The 14,919-nt window shown below is 44.6% G+C and overlaps 1 protein-coding gene across 1 annotated transcript in view; it reads left to right on the top strand.

Moving 5' to 3' along the window:
* The first annotated feature begins 12,123 nt into the window (after positions 1 to 12,123).
* Positions 12,124 to 14,919, top strand: part of LOC128894292 (proton-coupled amino acid transporter-like protein CG1139) — a 21,372-nt gene continuing 18,576 nt past the window's right edge. Inside the window, exon 1 of the mRNA XM_054155955.1 lies at positions 12,124 to 12,131. Coding sequence (XP_054011930.1) covers positions 12,124 to 12,131 — 8 coding nt within the window. The remainder of the gene's footprint in view (positions 12,132 to 14,919) is intronic.

Raw genomic sequence — 14,919 nt, 5'->3', positions numbered from 1 at the left:
TTTGCGGTATATTTATTTATTTAAAGAACTTGATATTAGTCAATTTTAGGGTACAAATCAACAATTAAATGTTAAATTACGGTAATTACCATGTAAAATTATATGAATATGCAGAGAAAAGTAAAAAGTATGAATATATATGAAAAATTAGTTCGGTCCCTGCCGCTAGATGGCGATACCATTTGGGGGTCCATTAGCTTGCCTATATGCACTTATAATATGGAAATACATGATTGCAATGAATTTAATGAATAATAAAGGATAATTATTAACGATTATGGTACTGCTCATTCCTCTGGGGCAATGATGCATCCCATTCGCTACTTAAGGCTGGTTGGTTAGCAAAATCTTTCGGGGGGACTGTATAAGATGATTTGTACTATGTTTAATTTTGTTTATTTTCATCTGCAAAAAAATTGTGTATGTGCTACAAATGTCAATAAATATTCCTTATAGATTAAAGAGAAAAATTCTCAGAAAGAATTAAAAATTGACGCTCTAGACTAGAATGCTCCCTTAAGTGACCACGCACGGAACAAAGTGTTTGCTAATCAAATGAATGTTGCATGCCTCTGGAATAATATTTTGTATGGGATTGGACGCCTACAAGAGCAACCAACCCCACTGTAAACTAATCACCGGATAATGGGCAAATTTGTATTCGTTCGTCATACTCGTCGACCCCTCCTACCAATAAAATGTCATCCACTGTATAGTTGTATACTTCGATCTCTCCGTAGTCCCATCCCTGGTCAATTTCAAGTTTCTTAATTAAGGAACCTTCCGATACTTTAGCCCCGTTAAGTTTACCAGCGTTCGGCTCCTCCATAACATTGGAAACTCTCTAACGTAACATGACGTTCCGATGTCATGGTGTGACGTACTTCGAGAGACATTGGATCGACGTGCTTTGTAGCATTGGAAAAACCTTGTATTAGGTCGTCCTAAAAGTTCGTGCCATTTATACTTCTATTTCTCAAATTAATATGTGAAACATACTCTTAAGTGTCACAAGAAAAGATAATCTGTCTCATTTCACAACAGTTTCTCACCTCTCTCAGACAGTAATTATACCGTTACTAGAAAACTCCCGGGATCGGGATGGAATCACGAGAATTTCAAAATCGCGCGACCGTATCACCCATATCCCAAATACATTCGGGATTCCCGTGAATTTCCGGGATTCCGTAAATGTTCGGGATTCCCGGGAATTTCGAAATCCCGTACATTCGGATTGCTGAAATTTTCAAGAATAACAACACTTTCGGAAGTCCAAGATATTATTCTATATCCCGTACATTCTCGGGAATCCCGCATAAACTCGAGAATCCCGAATATTCTCGGGAATCCCAGACATTTTACGGGAATCCCGCACACCCCTAGTTATTACACATGACGGTCATATCGGATCCGTCATTTTGAATGTCGCAATTCCGATATCAAATTCGTACTTCGTTGTGTATCGTTTCCACAAATCGACCAAAAATTTCGATATCTCTCCCAATAAATTTCACTTATAATCACCGGTTCAACATGCTTAAAAAACACCAACGTTCTGCTCCAAATCCCCTCGATTCGTAACGAAACCCGAATAACCTCAGTCGCCGTTCGCTAACATCCGATCCCATTTTTCTCTTCGAGTTTACCCGATCCCTCCTCGATTCCCCCTGATCCTCGTCGATCGCGTGTTCCCGCCTCTGGAGAACCGCAAACCTTTCTCTCACCCCTCGATTCCGCGCGACGGAATCGCGACTAAAATGTGGCACAAGGTCTCCGGGGTATTCTTCGGGGGTTCACAGGTTCCGGGAAAGGGTGCCGTGGTTAACGGACCGCGCATAACGAAGCGGGAGCCACGTAAAATTCGTAGGCGAATGCTCTTTAATTAGCACGCCGCAATGGGCGTCGCGTCGCGGAACCAGAGGATGCGGCGGTAGAAGGGTGTTGGGGGGGTTGGAAGGAAAAGGAAGAAGACGACGGCGTAGGTGAAGCGGAGGAGAAGGGTGAACGGGGGGTGAACGAAGGGGTCGCGCGGGTGGTCGGGCGATGGAAGCGCGGAGAGACTTAAATAATTATCGTTTCGAAGCCGCCTCGCGCGGGAACGCGGCGGGTTGAGGCCGCATCTGTTTCTGATTATTAATTAATATCAACCAACCCGAGGCCGTGTTCGCATGAGCGAGCTCTCTCGTTGCTCTCTCATACCTAGCGCAGCCCAGGCCTCGATACGCGCTGAAACCGTACCCCAGGCCTCGCCTCTGCTCTGTGCACGCGTGGCCCACGCAGGCACGGGGATTCCCTCTCTGCACGCGATCTCTACCCCGGATTTTGCGCGTGCACGCTGGATGCGCGACGCTCTCTGAGCGAGACGGACGCTGGACCAGAGTGAAATCGAGCGATTCTACAGAGTGTTAACAAACGTGTGGGCGCTTTTTGATGATTTTGGTCCTGACAACGGTATAACCGTACCACGTTTTAAACTCGTCTGACAGTGACTAGGTTGGGGACGGTGAACGTCGCGTCACCCGTATCCCTGTTTCTTAAGTCGGCGACAGACTTGCAACAGAACATTGTAATGTAACGCGAGCATTTCTTGCGCTCGGTTCGCGCTCGAACGTGCTCCATTGGTTTGTCGGTATTTTGACGAACCTCTTTGATCGTCTACTTTTCACTGAACTGAGTAGGAAGCATTGAGAGAGAATTCAGCCGAGAATTCGAAGCGAGCATTCGTGATTCCAAAAAGGACCTTGTAATGTAATGTTGGTGGCGAACCATAAAATTCGTGCCGAGCAGTTACATTACATCGTTCTGTTGCATGTCAGTCGCCGGCTTTACAGGCATCGCTCTGTACTAAGTTCCCGCCTCTACTATTCCTTAATGTGTCACGCAAGGGCTCAACGCGGCTGATTTCTCTCAACTTATGGCAACCCTGGTCAGACCTGTAAACCTCAGCTGCAAACCTTAGCTGTAAACCTCAGCTGTAAACCTCACCTGCTTATATCTCGATAACGAACCCTTAGATCGCAAAATGATAGAGGACTTTTCGATTCGAACTAACGTCAGGGATCGTACCCCACTAAGAAGGGGCCACGTGTTTGTTAACAGCCTGTATATTCATATGTTGCGCAGAAATGAACAGAATGTTCGCCAGGCATTAAAATTAATGAAACGAACGGAACACGCGTTTTAACGAAAATGTATGTGGGCGATCAGGCGGAAGCATGCTCTCTCGGACATGGAGCCGAGAACACGCAAACGCCCCCCGGGCTTCGAATATACGAATACATATCTAGCCGTATACCCTTGCTCTTTCTATTACATTCGATACCCTTCATCGCCGTCCGCGTCCCCCTCCCACGGCGCCCTTTTTGCGTTCCTATTTCACCAGGCAGCGAAATCGATGGAGAACATGCCGTTGATTTCATTTGACTACGGTACGACCATCTTTTTCGGGGCCCTCCACTCTGCATAGCAGGTTGGTGCACAGTGAGCCTGAAAGGTGATTTTCTGTTAGTGTTTAGGGTTGTAAGTAGCCTACTCCTCCGAGGACACTTGTTCTTATTCGGTTATAACTTGGTACTAATAATAAATGAAGGTTTTCATAATTAATCATTTTCATAACTAATATTTATCTTATTCGTTCATAATTCGATAATGTAGAACATCCTAGTGGATAAAAGAGGCGCTGCTGTTGGTTATGTAGAGCACTCAGTTGATAAATCCTTCGATCACCTAGGGCCCTACATCGCCGACAAGGTACTCTGCGTTACGAAAAGTTCAAAAAACATGTTTACAGGGTCAAAACAACACAAAAATTGAAATTTTTAGTGTCTATGTATGTGATATAGTAATCGTTTATCGTCGAGGAATCCTATCGAGTGGTCCAGTATCGACTGTTTCCTACTTTTCATGCACTTTTACACATCCAATTTCAATTTTGTGTTGTTCTGATCCTGTAAATATGTTTTGTAAACTTTTTAAACTTTTGGTAACGTAGAGTACCCTGTCGGCGATGTAGGATCCTAGGAACTGCGCGTTCTACGTTACCGAGTTATAAACGAATAAGAAAAGCATTAGTGATGAAAATAATTAATTACGAAAACCTTTATTTAGGAACACGGAAAGGTCTTCTGTTGAAGATGGACTTCTATTACACCCCTTTCATAGTAAACGTTTCATATATCGACTCAGTGGTTAGTAGGATGCCGATTATTAGTTGGATTTCCATTGTTTGTAACTTCCTTCTCCGACTCTCGATTATTCGGACAAGCGGTCGGAAACTCTTGCAGTGGAAACGCGAACGTACAGCTACCGATTCGCTATATTAAGTTGTCCACTTGCCCGAACAATTGACGTTCCACGGTATCGGTTGTCATCGACTCTGGTCTAATAGAACAATGGCGCGGCCGGAGCCACTGGTTCAGCCTTGCCAGTCTGAAAATAATAATGATATTTTTGCTAAATGAATATCGAATGTATCGCGTGAAAAGTAAGAACACTGGCATTAAGAGGGAAGCCCTTTTGCTCATCTTTAGTATTATTATATGATTGATTAATACATTTCTGTAAACTCACAACTATGTGTAATTTAGGATATTTCTACATAAAAAAATTGCGACAAATACTCTGAAAAACGTCCTTTCGAATATCCTACATCTTACTACCAGAAAATTTTCCGGTTGTCCAAAATTAATTCACAAGTACGCACATATATGAATACATTTACGAGCCTACATGCAAAAAGGCCTTCCTTCGGTCGTTTTCTTCTTCCTAACGTGTCTCACGAGTATAAAGAAAGGCGGAACCACGTAAAGCGAGACTCGTTCGTAAAGTGAGACTACGTAAAGCGAGAGTACCTGTACCAAAGTGATGGCCGTATCTAAATCGCAAATTTTAATATCTCGCGGCCCTCTTGCGCGACAACAGGATGAAAATTGTTAAAAGAGAATCTACCAGGGATTCGAGGGAGCCATTTCCGGTTCCGGCTTTCGGAACGTATTCGACGAGGACCGGTACTTATGGCCCCCCGAACGAAGGCGACACTTCGTCGTGATTGCGAGCGACGGAGGGTGAAAAAACTCCACCACCCCCTTTTTACACTTTTTGCCACTCTTGTAGGCGACAGCGACGGCAGTAAGCGCGAAGACGCGACGAAGAAAGGAAACGGAAGGGGAACCCCGGACGTAAACCGACGGACTGCTGATTAGTCGCGAGTTTTCGCTCGTTTTCTTCGCCTTCTCGACTCGAGCCTGACGAACGTCGACCGTACAACGAGCGTGAATAAATATTTTCGACCCCTGGTAGTCCATTGCGTGTCTTTTAACGCGCAAGCCATTTATTTTTCAGCTCGGAAACAAGGATAATCGTACACTTTATTGGAAGAAACAACGTTAGGTTCGCCATTTTGAATTTACAGATATATAGGATCGTGTGGCTTTATTAGCGAATATTGCCTGTAATCGCTCATACCTGTCGCATTCGCGTTCACTCGCAGATATTAGGTTGTCCCAAAAGTTTCTTCCGTGACTTGCACTCAGTTATTTTCTGTGGCTAATGTTTATATAAATAGACAACCTAATTCTTAGATGTTAATGTTGTAACAGTAACGGACCAAAATGAATCGTACGCGATTCAATAATGCAACATTAGACACAAAATATTGTGTATGTATCACTTATTAATGAAACGGAAGAAACTTTTGAGACAACCTAATATATCTACACTATGTAGTATAACTACCTGAATCGCTAACGTTCGTTGTTTTAGTACGTAAAAAGTGGCGTCCAAAAGTATCTGCAATAAGACAGTGAATTTTCTCGCGCACGCGTCAGATAGGTTCTCTTTGTTTACGCTATGGTCGAAGAGATTCTGTACCTCCTCAAAACAGAAGGCGCCCTTCCAAGTTTCTTACAGCTCGAAAACAATTAAATAAATAAACGAACGAGACCGAGGAGAGTTGGACGCGTTCCCTCGGAAGAGGAACGTCGAAAAAGGAAAAAAAAAAAAAAAGAAAAAGCGAAAAGCCGAAATAGAAGCGGAAGAAAGATGAAGGGGAACCCCGAGGAGAGCGTCGCTGGAATCGCTCGGCGTAGGGTAAATAAAGTTTTAAATTTCCGCAGTTCCTTTCGCGTTTCTCTCCGGTTGGCGCCTCCGCTATCTGCATAATATATCTCTAATGTGACGGAGGGGAAAAGAGGGTGGGAAAAGTTGCCTCCGACCGGTATAATGTAAGAAGAAAGGCGGGAGGGTTTCTGGCGGTGGCGAAGCCACCAGCTACGTGGCGGATCCTCCGAGAAACCGGCCCTCGCGGGAGGCACGGTGCTTAAATAACGCGAGTTTGGATTTATAGTAATACTTTTATGAAATAATGTTAGTGGCGGATATTAAGGCAGACACTGGGAGCGTCGCTGGCTGAGCGCCATCCCCGTGGGGCTCTTCCTCCCTTTCCACCGTGTTCCTCGACTTCCACTCGGCCCCGATTCTCCTTATTTTCCTTCTGGTGCGCCCGTGAAAAACTTCCGGCGGTCTTTCCGCTTCTATCGGCGACTCCGCCGCGAATCTGTTCGTTACGAGCACGATTCGGGGGAACTACCTCTGCTTCTCGAGAGATACGACGCTCTGTATCGTCTACACGGAGGGGAACGAGGGTAGAGATCGCGGAACTAACTTATTTCTCGTTTTGTTATTAATTGTTTGCCGATTCGGGATTACTATAGCTGGTAAGACAGCAGAAAATAGCAGGAATACATTGCTTTGTATTTGTAGGTATAATAATTCCACCTCACGAACTCCACCCTTTAGTCTTTGGTAAGTCTAAGTTTGGTTTAGTCTTTGTAGTCGTCTGCTGGGGCCCACTGGGGTCCATCTAGCTGAGGTCCAATCCATTTCTATTCTTCTTGGCATTACTTTGCCTCACGTAACTCCTTAATTTTGGTTTAGTTCGCGTTATCGTAATTCTGTATGAACATTTACGTTAGTCTTGTCGTTTGTAGTCGTCTGCTGGGGCCCACTGGGGCCCAACTAGCTAGGGTACCTCGGGGTTGCTAAGACCGTACTGTAGCTGCATACTCGCATGCTACAGCTCCTGAGGGCGATTATCATACGTCACACGTCAGTTGAAATAGCGGTGTCCATCGATCAGGCGAACACGAGCATTTCGAACGTCGATTCGCTTCTGAATATAGGCCCAGTTTGCGCGCGCGCGCGTGTAGACGTATTTTCATAAGCGTTTTAAGGCATTCTCTGTCGGCGTCCTCGCTCATTAATTTTTCACGCTCATCCCAGTCTCATCCCGCACACGCGTTAGGACTTGTTCGGACCTTGAGCGCCCAACGAGGCGAACTCGCGCGAACGGGAATCGCTCGCTCGCACGAGCAACCCCATAAATATTGTAGCGACGCGAGCCGCGGGAGGGTTTTCTGACTCGTTGGCGCTAATACGAGCCTCTCTCGCTGCTTCTGAAGCTCCAAGGGCTTTTTTTCACGTATGAAAACTACGCGAATACACGGCCCGAAGGGTGTGCAAAACGAATTAAACGAAACCTTTGTCCGCGACTTTAACACCTTTTCCAGATTTAGCCATCGCGGACTGCCTTACTTTAACGTCTACCCCTCGTTACTCTTACGGTGGCTTGGATAATGTGCTCGTTGGGTTTTCGGAGACAAATGTGTCTGGATTAGGTGTATCGAACGTTTGTTTACGCGCACCGTTCTCTCACCATCGACCGGATAATTCAAGGATAGTATTTACCTACGTGCGATGGGTATAGTTCATCCACCGAGTAATTCTTTCTTGTCTTCGCGTGTTTCTCATTATTTCACGCTACTGGTCATTCATTTCGATACACCACATCTGTAACTTCTCTTATCTTTTCACTTTTTAACAAAAATAAGTTCTTACCCCGGCATACGCGAAGAATTTCGGACAAAACCGAACTTCGCCAGTGGCCAGGGAGGAAAATACACGCGAGGACAGTGGAACGGAACGGGCAACGTTCAGAATATACTCGGCACGGACTTTTCAACTTGAAATATCTCCGTAAGAACGGAGACGCGTGTATTTTAATGTTTCGCCAAGTGCTTTCGTCGTCGAAATTTCTTCCACGCTTTGATGGAAGCTGGAAAATATCTTTGAAATAGATTTCCTTTTTATACTGTTCAGAGAAGACTTACTTCGTTTAAAGAAACGATTGGGTTTATAGCGAATCGAACATTCAATTATATTTGAAAGTGGGTGTATGATTTCTGTCACGGGTAACAAAATTCATTTTTCGCTTTGTTATACTCACAATGAAATTAGCGTTTGTAACGGAATTAATTATCTGTAAACAGTGGCTGTTAATTTTTTAGACTAAGAATGGATTTAAAATGGTGGACAAATTCCTTTAAACTACTCCGAACTCCCTAAAATTCAGGCAATAGTAGAAACAATGGAATGAATATTTCATTCAACTATCAATGAACAGTGGCTGTTAATTTTTGTGAGTAAGAATAAACTCCAAATGGGAGGTAAATGTCTTCAACAGGTAACAATGTACTTCGAACTCCCTAAAATAAGTCGATAGTAGTAGTTGTCAACAGTCGTTTATAGTCGTCATTGAACTCGTTGTGCTCGATCCATTCGACTTAAGGTTCTATAAATTACGCGAGTACTTGGCTCGCTTTTTATTGTCGCGTTTCCTTTCTTCCCTTCGGCCAATGTCAACGAGCGCCAAATGCTGGAACACATTGACGGAACGGAAAGAGAGGGAAAGGGAGCCGGCGATTATATTGAACGGTATTTCGTTGACATAATGCGACACGCGCGAGCACACTTTATAATGGAGTCACGTCACGTCGGTTACACAATCACAATACTAATCGGGCATAATGGCTACCTACTTTCTTGCCGATGGCTCCGAAAAAAAAGTACGCGATACAAAGATTCTTTAAAAAGAAAAAGTAGAGAGACCATGGGGTGCTTCTTCTTTAACGCGTAGCTAACAGCTATCGATACGATCTTTCGTCGCGACGTGATCGTGTGGTTTATTTGCATAATGATAAACGGAGCTTCGTTTCGCTTCTGCTTTAAATTGACCTTTTAAAAAAAATCTTTCCTTCGAGCGGATTATAAATAGGAATATATAAAAAGAGCAACGGTACTTTAAAGTTCAAGCATGTTCCTTAAATAAAATACACGATTCCACGTTCTGGTAGAAGTAATCGACCAGATTTTTCAATTCGCAGATGTACCTTTGGAAGTAAAAAAAAAAAATGGCACCTTATCAGTGACATCAATCAGCGTATGAAAAATAAGAAAGATGAAATCTTCTGGACCTCCCCACCACCACCACCGCCAAAAAAAAGGGGTTGGGTCTGGATTAAGTCCAGAAACCAGAATTTTCAACTTGCAAATGTACCTTTGGAAGTAAAAAATGGCACCTCGAATCTCAGGTTATCTCAGTGCCACTAACCTATGTACCAAAAATAGGAACAATGAAATCTTCTGCACCCTTAAGAAAAGGGTTAGGTCTGAATTAAGTCAGCCCATTTCGAAATCAGATCGCTTCACTTGCCGATGTACCTTTGCGAGTAAAAAGTGACACCCTATCGGTGACACCAAGCCGCGTTCGAAAAATAAGGATGAAATGTTCGCCAATGTCCAAGGTAGGGGTTAGGTTGAAACAGGGCTTAGAATGAAAGTTTCTCGTTCGCTTTCGAGCTCGAAACAACATGCTCGAACGGATATATCTCGAATTCCCAACGAAGCGAATCGGCTTAAGTGAAAATCACTGGGCGGTTTGCGACCCCGTAAATATTGTACCCGTTGCAGCCACGGGTGGCCAGAAACGAAACGGAACGTTTCAGGGGATAGGGGGTGGCTGTGAAACTCCTGGAACGGAGGTCTCTCTTCTATTTTTTTTCTCTCTAACCAGTCCGCTGTTCCAGCGGTTCACGCGTACCTTCTTGTCCCTTGAAGTGGTCCGTGCGATATGGCGGAAGAATCGATTGCACACGAGGAGACCAAGGAAGAGACGCTTAAACCTCTTCTCCGACTAGCTCCGGCGTTTCCTGCGCATTCGAGAAGAGGTTTCTGTCGATCCCTCTTCCGGAAATGAACCGGCCTCTGGTAATTCCGCGATCCTTTTGCTGGACAGACCGAATAGCGGAGAACAAAGGGCCGCGCGTTAACTGCACCGACGGCACCTCTTCATCTTCTCCATGGACACGGTTTTGGTAACTTCGTCGATGCGCTCGGGGGTTGGCTATAGCTGCAGGAACAGTTCACCGGGGATACTCGTGAGGAGGTCAGCTCGGGATGGACTCTTAAACGGGGAGTCTGGTTCAGCTAATGTATTTTTCTAATGCATATCATTTCCAGATGTAATTAAATCTACACTGTCAAATTTTCTTCTTTGAACGTCCCTTTATACGTAAAAAAAAGTTTCAATAACAAAAATTCATTACATCTGGAAATTATATGCATCAGAAAAATACATTAGCTGGACCAGACTGCCAATTCAAATTAAATCTACACTGCCAAATTTTCTTCTTTGAACGTCCCTTTATATGTAAAAAAGAGTTTCAATAACAAAAATTAATTTGAACGTATACATATATAGATATAGCAGTCGCAACGAAAGGATTCGGTGGAAACGATGGAACGCATAGCTCATCGAATTTTTATCCGATTCGCTTGATTCGTCGCTTAAATCCGAGGTAATTAAGTTTATATGCTAACGAACCTCGACTCTTAATGAATTATTATTATATAGCATAAAGTTATTGCAAAATAACGGCCGACACGTATCGTTCGTTTTCATGTTTTCTGCCGTCACTTTCCTCTCGCATTTTAGTGGACATTTAGTTTCCCCGTAAAGGAATGGCCCGCGAACCTCTCGCGAAACAAACCCTCCCCTGAAAAGTTATTCTCCCCACGAGGTAGCAGCATCGAAAAGTTCTCGAGCATCCACCGGCAGCACGCAACCGCGTTCTACTTTTTCCTCCTCGTAGATTCTTCTTGAAACATTTTTGACGAGACGCGAGGGTAGCAAGGGAGAAAGGGGGGTGCAGATAGTGTCGGTGCAAGCAGAAACATCGCCAAGCGGCGGTTGGGGTATTCCGGTGGCTTCGTAGCATCGCCGTCATACAATTTATTGGTAAACTTTGCTAGCTTGTTAGAGGGTTACGTGCGCTGGGATAAGAAATATCTAGAGTGGTATCCACCTCTGCGCCAGGGCCTACAGTCTCCCTGTCGTCCCCCCCGGCAGACCCCCCTCTTGTTCGTGTTACCGACATTCTTTGTCGCTGTGTGCACCAGCAGCGCCGCAGACAGTATCTGGAAAGCGGTAGCCAGCGGCATCAGCGCCGACGGTAGAGACCGGAGCAGCCCTCGTCGGCTGTAGGGTTAGAATGCCAGGGTTGGCTCCATTGGGCCACTGGTCTGCATCACTGGCTTCGACGCTCTGCCAACCACCACCATGCCTTTCTGCCATCCTCTGTCTCCCGTTCATCTCTTCCGGCGCGCTTCGTCCTCGCGCTACACCCCCAACCTTCTCTTGGCAGACTCTGCCAAGAATATGAATATCGCACGCCTGCTCTGACGGATAAGCTCGATGGGAATGATTCTCGCGACGTTTGGGTAACAGATTCCGCCGATTCGGGTGTGTGTGTGTGTGTGTGTGTGTGTGTGTGTGTGTATTTTTTTTTTTTTTTGAGAAGTGGTCACGGAGTTGGGTCGTTTAGGGGGGAGGTGATGAGACGAGAAGGTGACAAGGTGGTAGATGGTACGTTGGCAGAGGTGACAAGGTGACAAAGTGACAGGGTGATGGGGTGGTTAGATAGGAAAATAGCAAAATGACGAGGTAAGAAGATGGTAAGGTGGCAGGGTGAATAGATGGCAAAATGAGAGGATGGTAAGATAGTAAGATGACAAAGTGGCAAAGTGACAGGGTGGTAAGATGGAAAGATAGTAAGATGGCAAAGTGACATAATGATAAGATAATAAGGTAATAAGAAGACAAGATGTCAAGGTAACAAGGTGGTAAGATGGTGCATTGGCAGGACGATATGATAGCAAAATGGTGCATTGTGATATGAAAAAATACTAAAATTACAAGGTAACAAGAAAAGAGGCTGGCAACATAGCAAGATGACAAGGTAAGACGAGGGGCAAGAGGAGAAATTGACGAGGTAACAAGAGGACACGTGAGAAGATGATTCGATGGTATTTAAGCACTTAAAAATTCCATTAATTTCAAGTCACTAAACAACCCAGAAATTCTCACTGGTTTTTCCATTAGGACCCGCAATGCGGTAGTAGTTTTGTAAGAGAAATAACGCGTGGATATACAGGACTGTCTTCGCGTATATAACAGCTGCAAGAACGTACGTGTGCACACATATACAAAGATGTATAAATGTGTACGGTCGAAGGGGTTAGTATAGGGGTTGAAATTCCCTCGGAATTTCGCTGCCGACAGTCTGCGTGTGCTTTTACACCTATGTGCATACTTCTGCTGCTCGCGTTTGCGTGTACGAAGAGAGGAAGATGACACGTGGGAGGAAGGGTGAAGGGAAACGGAGCAAGAGAAACAGTGCCGGGGACAACAATCATAACAATCTAGTTAAACGTTATAAGGATACCTCGCGCTAAGAGGCGTGCCAAGCGTTGCATAAAATCAAATTGTACGCCGAGCCGAGAAGTTATTGTCGTTTCTCATTCTCCGCTCAGTTTTCGTCGCCGAAAATTCAGTCGAGGATCTTCTGCCTCTTAGAGTTCCCCTATTCTCCTAGTCTTCGTCTTGTCCCTGCCTTCTCCGAACCGTTCTTCCTCCCGTCTTTCCCTTCCTCTTCAATTTTTCTTTTATTACTTTCTTCGTGCGCTGTCATTCCTTGACCTGTCTGTCATTTGTTTGGAAAGTTTGCGAGCTGTTTGCTAACGAGGAAGTACAACTTTCTAAGACGTTCTCCTCTAGATACGACCGATAAGAAGATGATGATAGGGGGTACGGTTATTCTGGTTAGGCGAGGGGTGTTCAGTTGCGAAAGTATTAGAAATATTTTTTATGTTTTATTGGAAGGAATAAAGCAAGCAATTGGCGAGGTGGCAAAGATGGGAAAATCCCAAGACGAATAAAATTGAAAGTTGCCAAGGTGGCAAACCGACAAGATGACAGGGAATCTGACGATCTACTAAGATACCTAACGTGCAAGCCATCGTCATTAAATATCATCCAATACACAATAAAACGGAATTACAAATTTCATAGCTTTCTGCTAAGAGCAACTATTTCTCGGTCCCTTTCTTCCTGTCATTTCTATCGTCTTCTTTTATCAGTCTCGAAATGCTGATATCACGTAAATATCGAGTTCCCGACCGTAGGAACTTAAGATGTTCGTTCGAATCGAAATCCATCCGCGATAGTATTCGCGGAGCGTACAAGCGAGTTCATATAATGAGACTTTCTATTCCGTCAACGATATCGGATAATTGTGTCCCTACTGTCGATCCTCGAAATAGGGTAATGGAGAACTTACGAAATCGGCTTGAGGGGTTAAATTGAAATTGAAATCACTCGAAATTACTTGCAGCCTCGAGGATTCTCGAGGAGGTTGATACCCCTCTGCCCTTGGAATCGAATATTACTTTCGACGCTCGGAACAATCGCTTTCGGTACGCGCCCTCGTACACGATTGATCGGACACGACGAAACGGTGTTACGGCCCTGTACCATATTTATTTTATTACCCGTTGTGTAACGTACGAAGATGGAAGAATAATAAAACGATTAAAGGACAAGGTGGTAAAAGGGGAAATGGAAGTTGATAAAATGACGAAGCGACAAGGTGGCAAGATGGTAAGAGAAGAAAATAAGAAGTTGACCAGGTGACTAAGTGACAAGGTGGCGAGAAGACCAAGTGATCAGATGGCAAGGTAACAAATGACGAGACGATAGGGTAACGAAATGGGGAGGGTAAGACGAGAGGGTAAGACAGCAAAATGATAAAACTACAATTAGAAAATGTAACAAACAACAAGTTAACAAACAAGATGAATATCTAATAGCTACCCGACAGTCCTTGTTAAACGAGACCCTGGAAACCCTCGGGACCCTCGAATAACGCATTAAATCTGTCTTGAATATTAAATATGAAAATACAGAGCACACAAAACCGTTCCTCCTGGTTTCCCCATTTTCCTCGATGCACCGAATTCTCATGCAGCCATTAAGGCATTGTCGCAGGGGAGAAGAAACCGCTCGCAACAATGCAAACGCAACGTCGACAATGTCTCAGCACGCAGCCTGACTGCCGACAGAAAGGAAACGCATACTGCTTAGTTACAGTAACAAGATTTACAAGAAGAATTCTAGCAAGTCTGCTCGTCGATCGCTCCGAGCGTTCGACGACCGGATCTTCGCCGTGGGGCATCAAAGAGATGCTAGATACGGTCCTGAATGCGGCGAGAAAAGGGGTCTAAAAGTCTCTTCGGGTGGGACTCTTAATTATAAAGCCCACTGGCGATAATTGTCGTGTAGTTGGACCAACATTGTGACTGCATGTTTTCCCGTCACGCCCATCTCGGTGTTCGTCTCAGCGGGAGAGTCCTTTCTTCGTGTTTGCGCTCCCGTGGGACCGTTGCTCCTTGGATCTTTATTAACCGTGCAGGAATCTCGATTCCGAGATCGATTCCGCGCGGATCTCGCCTCCTACTGATCGAGGAATCTTGCGTGAGAAAATACGATCAACGAGTCGAGAGGTAGTTTTTTTAATAACAAAATGACGAAGTGACAGGGCAACAAGTAACGCGTGACAACCTGATATGGAGGTAAGATGGTGAAGTGATAAAATGATGGGGTGGTAAGATGGCAAAAGGACAAAATCGAAAGATGACAAGGTAACAAGGTGAGTAAATGACAAGATGGCAGGTAACGTGGTGACAACG

This window comes from Hylaeus anthracinus, unplaced genomic scaffold (genome assembly GCF_026225885.1).
Source record: "Hylaeus anthracinus isolate JK02 unplaced genomic scaffold, UHH_iyHylAnth1.0_haploid 0, whole genome shotgun sequence".
NCBI lineage: Eukaryota > Metazoa > Arthropoda > Insecta > Hymenoptera > Colletidae > Hylaeus > Hylaeus anthracinus.
The sequence above is the reverse complement of the archived record's forward strand: the minus strand, read 5'-3'. Positions and strand labels throughout refer to the sequence as shown.